We start from the raw sequence: 6,287 nt of genomic DNA, 5'->3' as shown, positions 1-6,287 counted from the left end.
GACTGTGCCGGTGGAGCAAGCCAGCTTTAACCTTAGCTAACGCACATCCAAAGCACATGCCATGAGCCGGGTTTGAGCCTGCAAACGCTGGAAAAACACTGACGACTGCGAGAGAAATCCGATGAGAGGAGCGGTTGAGAGAGAGTGAGCTGCCGTGGATTGTCCAAAGGGGCAGCGTTTCTCCTAGTTCCGGTTTGTCTGCCTGTGCGCGCTGTGCGAGTTGGGACCCTAAACAAAAGGCTGCCATCATCCTAAAGGACATATTCTGCTGCGAGAGAGCCCGTCTGCTTGATGCAAACTCAACATGAGCTCCTATTTTGTTAACCCTCTTTTTTCCAAATACAAAGGCGGCGAGTCACTGGAGCCAACTTACTACGACTGCAGGTTCCCACAAAGCGTTGCCCGCAGCCACACGCTGGTGTACGGACCGGGAGCAGCTGCACCGGGCTTTCAGCACCCGTCCCATCATGTGCAGGACTTTTTCCACCACGGGACCACGGGGATCTCCAACCCGGGATACCAGCAGAACCCCTGTGCTCTGGCTTGCCATGGAGACGCAACGAAATTTTATGGATATGAAGCCCTTCCGAGGCAAACGCTTTATGGTACCCAGCAAGACGCAAGCCTAGCGCAATACCCAGACTGTAAATCGTCGAGCAGCTCTAACCCCGGAGAAGGACAAGGCCACTTAAATCAAAACTCCTCTCCCACTCTTATGTTTCCTTGGATGAGACCCCACGGTCAGAACTATATAATTATTTCCTATTCGTCTTTCTATGTTACTCTTTCTCCGCTTGACGCGTGTGCGTGCTTGAGCGTCTGTGTGTGTATGTGGATATTAGTGTGTGTGCTAAATATGCCTGTGTGTTGTTTGTGTGAGAGAGAGTGTGTTTGTTTGTCACAGATAAAGCTAAATCAGTATAGGGAACGTGATAGGGGATATAAAACATTATCAGCTACTGTTATTAGCTTACACCCCTGAAGCACATTTCTATACAGGGGTTACATTGTTGCTTTCCAAAGTGCTCATAAACACACAGCTTCTCATGAAACCAGTTCTTTGAAGTCAATTATCATTCTCATAAGATATTTCACAAATTCTAAAGGCGCTATATAGGGTGAGGAACGTGTCACTGGGTTTAAGAAAAAACATGGTGGTATTATACAGGCCACCACTTGCAATCCCATATACTGACAGGAAGGTTAGCCCGCTGAGAACACAACATGACCCGATCACCCATAAGAACCGGGACTTTGAGGGTATGGGAACCACAGGCCCAAAGTGACTCAGCCTTATTAGCCATAATTATATCAGCTTTGCAGATAGTAGCCTACCTCTTCCTTCCATGATCATTCTGTTCCCAGACTAGCCAACGTTCATACACGTCCTCCAGGCAGGCAGTTATAAGGTTGATTTTCTTGTTCCTCATATCTTATTTGTATGCAGACCCCGAGAGAACAGTACTTACAGTACTATTTGCCTTTTCCCATCTGTATTTTTGTATTTTACTTTATCCTGTGTGTGTGTGTGTGTGTGTGTGTGTGTGTGTGTGTGTGTGTGTGTGTGTGTGTGTGTGTGTGTGTGTGTGTGTGTGTGTGTGTGCGTGCGTGCGTGCGTGCGTGCGTGTGCGTGTGTTTGTGTTTGTGTGTCTGTGTGCGTGAATGCGTGCTTGCGTGCATGTGTTTAATCAGGTTTAGGCCCAATTTACAAGTGTGGAAAATAATCCTAAATCTATTTTAGTAAACACAGCATCTAATAGTTTAAACACTAAAACAGAATATGTGTACAGTGCATGTGTATATGTGTGTAGGAATTTGGCATCAATGAACTGAGAGCATGCATTTACGAATTTGCTCATATTAATAGATCTATATATAGATTAATAATTGATAGCCATCGTTTTATTGATACGCCATAGATATTTTTCTCTTGTTTTCTCATACTCACCCAATAACCATTGGGGAATTGGCTGTAAAAGGTGTAATTAGGATAATCACTTCTGCAGACAGATATCGAAATAAGCATTTATGGTACAACTAAAATAGGCATACTTACAGATTATGCATGCAATAGGAGCTATTAGCCTATACTTTCTGTTTAGATTGTATATACTCAAAAGCTAAATTCATAGAAGGTCAACAAGGCTATTCATGCAGTGGGGGGGGGGGGGCACATTTCCAAATAATCACATTGGCTAGCCTATGATGTTTTCTAGGGAAGACCGTAGTCAGTCCAGCTAACCTTTGACTTTACTCCATCCAAGCCCCAGGCAGACGGAATGGGAGGCAAACCTACAGCCGTTACCAAACTCTTGAACTGGAGAAGGAGTTTCTCTTCAACCCTTACCTGACCCGCAAGAGGAGGATCGAGGTGTCCCACGCCCTGAGCCTCACCGAGCGCCAGGTGAAGATCTGGTTTCAGAACAGAAGGATGAAGTGGAAAAAGGAAAACAACAAAGACAAGTTTCCGGGTCAGCGAGGAGAGGCTGAAGCCGAGGCCGAGGCCGAGGCCGAGGAAGAGGCCAACGAGGACGGTGAAGGGGAAGAGGCAGAGGAGAAAGAAGCGGAAGAGAAAGAGGAGACCAAGGAGTGATTTTATGGTGGTTTTTTATGGTTATATGGCTGAAAAAGAGAAAAAGAGAGGCCCCATAAACAGACAAGGAGGCAGAGAGCGTCAACTTTATGACCACCCTTTCATTTTGTCAAGAGGGGACAGGAATCCCACAGATATTGCTCTCATAAATAGGCAAAATTATCCCTTCTCACAATTAACCTGATGCAAACATGGTTAGAAGAGCCATATGGATTTCCATAGCTACACGCTTGTAGCAATGTTTTACTTTATAGAAGTAACGCCCTCTTGCCAAATGGGTGAATTAAACGCATGTTACACGGAAAATGGCTTGGCTACTTTTACAAATTTACTTTTAATAACCATATGAAAAGCATAGCCATAAAAGATCAAGATATGACCAACGCCGACCTGTGTTGTAAATAGATGATAGCCACATTTAAAAGAACGTCATTTCAAATAGCTGCCTTTCCGAAATTGTAAGCGATGTAGGCCTAACTTAGTAGTAAGTGTTCAACATCATCACAACAGTTACATTGGCTAGCAGCCCATGTATGAAACACAAACGTTTTTATGATTATTATTGTTACTGTTACTGTTTTACTTGTTTTCATGTGAATGGCCTAGACAAAGATAGCCATTAGCTCCTCAGACATCGTTTTTCTAGGATTACCAGGGAAATGCAATCGTTTGAAATCCCTTGATGCTACCTAAACCTGGGGAAATTGCAATAGAGATTTCTGAATATAGAGATTTCATATGGTTTTATTTGAAAGTGTTATATATCAACCTTATATTATTAAGTTATGTATGTAGTATTTACCCAATATACAGTATACACTTGTTGAAGACAATTTGTGAGTCTTGGGAAGACAATTAGCTCAAAGCCAAGCAAACCATTTTGAGATTGTACCACGGCACTACCTAAACTCAGAGCCTTGCCTTTTCAGAATTTATATTCCACACTTGTGGCATCGCTCTGTTTTGATTGAAAGCTATTTCCCCAACAACTAAAACTGCCTATAACGCACATAACTGTGTATGATAATACCTGCTACAATTTCAACGATTTTAAAGTAAGGAATTTTTATTTTAATGTGCTGGTGATATAGCGTAGTTGTTTTGCACTGAATATAATCTTTATGTACGTCTTGTTATATATTGATGTTAACAGTATGCTCGTTTCCTGGTGTTTCTCCTGTGAAAGACGGAATTGTGTGTCCCCGCCATTGTTGTTGATGTAAAATCACGAATAAACAAGATGGCTCACAATCATTTGTTTTTATTGAGATTATACTTGCGATAACTGAAACTGTTCCATATTTCCCACAAATAAAATAAAAATAAATAATAAAATAAAGAACACACGCAGGCCCTATGTGTGCACTGCATGGCCACACCGGAATGTAGTCTACAGGACATAGTAGCCTACATTTAGCCTATATTGTGTTTTCACCACTTCACTGTAATTCTGTTCAACCTTCAGTCGTAAAGTATGATGTTTTATAGCCTAAACTTTAGCTATTGGAGAAACCTTGAGTGGTTTACTATTACCCCCGATTTTGCACTTCAAGCGGGAATCTGAGAATCCAAATCAAAAATGGCATGCACATCTCCATGAAACAACAACTGCAAATGCAGTTGTGTATTTTGGATGCTTGATTTGAGATTATGCGCGTAAAGCGTGCGTAAAGTAGGCTACTGACGGCGAGTATGTATTGAATATCTTCCTGAATAAAGGTAATTTAAACTCTCCAACTTGTTGGATTAAAAACGAAGACAGACAGTCTTTTGCACATGCCACATTTTACCTTTTAAGGCTTGTGAATCTCATTCACAGCGTGCGTATTCTCCAGCGGCATGGGCCGTTTGATTCATCCTCTTAATAAGAAAGTTCCTCGCTTCAGGGAGGACAGGAAACATTTCTTAATGAATCTTAGGTTGAATAATGGCTTTGATATTATATGAACAAACTCCTGCTGTATGATGATAATAATAGTCAGACTAAATAATTACAACATGGGAGTCTGTCTGGCTTAGGTCTTTGGCGAAACTTGTATGCTGAGACAAACCTGCAGCTAAACCTTGAAATCAAAGCAAGTAAAAGGCCAAGTGCAGATAGCACCATGCCCAGGTCTCGTATCCTCTGGTGTATAAGATCAGACTTGTTGTTGATTTATTTACATGCTGAAGACATCGACTATTTGGAATAACATAGACAATCACCAAAATCTGTCCAATATAACAGTATCACATAGCCTACTCCATCATCCCCCAAACCCAGCCATGGCTATAGGTCACTTGAATCCTTGCTACACAAAGAACAGTTGGCTCGACCCATAATAGAAACCTGATCGTGCTTTTTACATGCATGCGAAAGTGAACTGTGCAGCCTATATAGTTTAGAAGCACAGATTTCGCCCGCATTTTAATTGAAATACCAGCTTCACTTTTACTGTGAAGGCCAGCGGAGTGACATTGCACAAACTGAGGCTCGGCTCACCTCAGTTCAACTGTGAGGTTATTCATTTGATATACTCTTTAATACTTTATTAGGCGGTCTAATTTCAAATAGGAAACTGTGTCTTGGCTTCATGTCGTTGTTTCATTGTCATCAATCTAAATTATTCAAAGCTCCCGGTGCATCTATCTGCTTTATATTGGTTCAATAGTTGGCCCATGTAAAAACTGTCCATTCGATAGGGGAGGCAAACACCTTACCCAAGAGGCTATTGCGGTGTGTGTGATATATAAGCTCTAATTAATTAACTCCTTTTCCCTTTAAGTTATTTTAGGTGTCTTTTAAGTACGAAGCAGATAGCTTATGTGGTTTGGGAAATCAATGCCTAAACAGAATCATGTAACCTAGTTTTTAGTGACAGAAAAACAACAACAACGAATTGATGCACCATTTCTTCAATTATTAGTTGACGTATTTCTGTTGTTCCAATCTAACGTTTTTGTTAGACATAAGCGAACTTGTGATGAGAAAAACCACAACAGAGTCACATAGCCTATTCATAAAAACCTTAGTAGGCCTATATTTTTGAAGAATGGACTGTTAGAACAGCTGTATAGTGTAGTCTATAACGAATAAAGTGACACAAAACAAAACTTAGGGTATATGCTTCAGCTTTGCTTATTTATTTTTTAAACACAAAAGCACCATGTAATAGGCTTTTCGATTGCGTATTACCCATAGAAAATAGACAACATATTGTTTGCTAAATGCCTTTTCATATCATCAGTATTTCCCTTTAGGCCTAGACTACAAACGCATTATGTCCAGGTTTCACGTTGGAGCTGTTTCTCCTTTGTGTCTTATTCATTTTTCTAATGTTGCTGAATAAAACGAGATTCTAAAATGCAGCCTTTTCATTCTGGGTGTTTATTTCTTTTAAAGCGGTCCTATGTTATTTGCATGCCTGTAGGCTTTAGAATTTTCCGGAAGTTTTCCTGCAAGTGACAGCTATTCTTAGGCACCATGGTCCATTGTGTGTGCAGTTTTACCAGAGGGTTGACATTGCCTATAAAGTTTAGTGTTAGATGCTGTAAACTTTATTGGCGGTGTAAACGCACGGCGCACATTATCCTGGACGGGTCTTGTCTTTATGTGCAGAGGCTCAGTACAGAGAGCATGCACGGCCTGCATGGACAAGATGCCCCTCACCTCCATGTATGTAATTCAAATTTTCTGCATTTATTTGGGTCGAAG

The 6,287-nt window shown here is 41.2% G+C and overlaps 1 protein-coding gene across 1 annotated transcript; it reads left to right on the top strand.

Annotated features, from left to right (window-relative positions):
* Nucleotides 1-304: 304 nt before the first annotated feature.
* hoxc8a (homeobox C8a) lies at nt 305-2,593 on the top strand (the record flags this gene model as incomplete). Its single annotated transcript, XM_083642309.1, has 2 exons — nt 305-740; nt 2,265-2,593. The coding sequence occupies 2 exons, from the start codon at nt 305-307 to the stop codon at nt 2,591-2,593; spliced, it is 765 nt and encodes a 254-aa protein (XP_083498435.1).
* Between the last annotated feature and the right edge of the window lie 3,694 nt (nt 2,594-6,287).

Source organism: Poromitra crassiceps, assembly GCF_964638095.1.
Source record: "Poromitra crassiceps genome assembly, chromosome: 8".
Lineage (NCBI taxonomy): Eukaryota > Metazoa > Chordata > Actinopteri > Beryciformes > Melamphaidae > Poromitra > Poromitra crassiceps.
The sequence above is the reverse complement of the archived record's forward strand: the minus strand, read 5'-3'. Positions and strand labels throughout refer to the sequence as shown.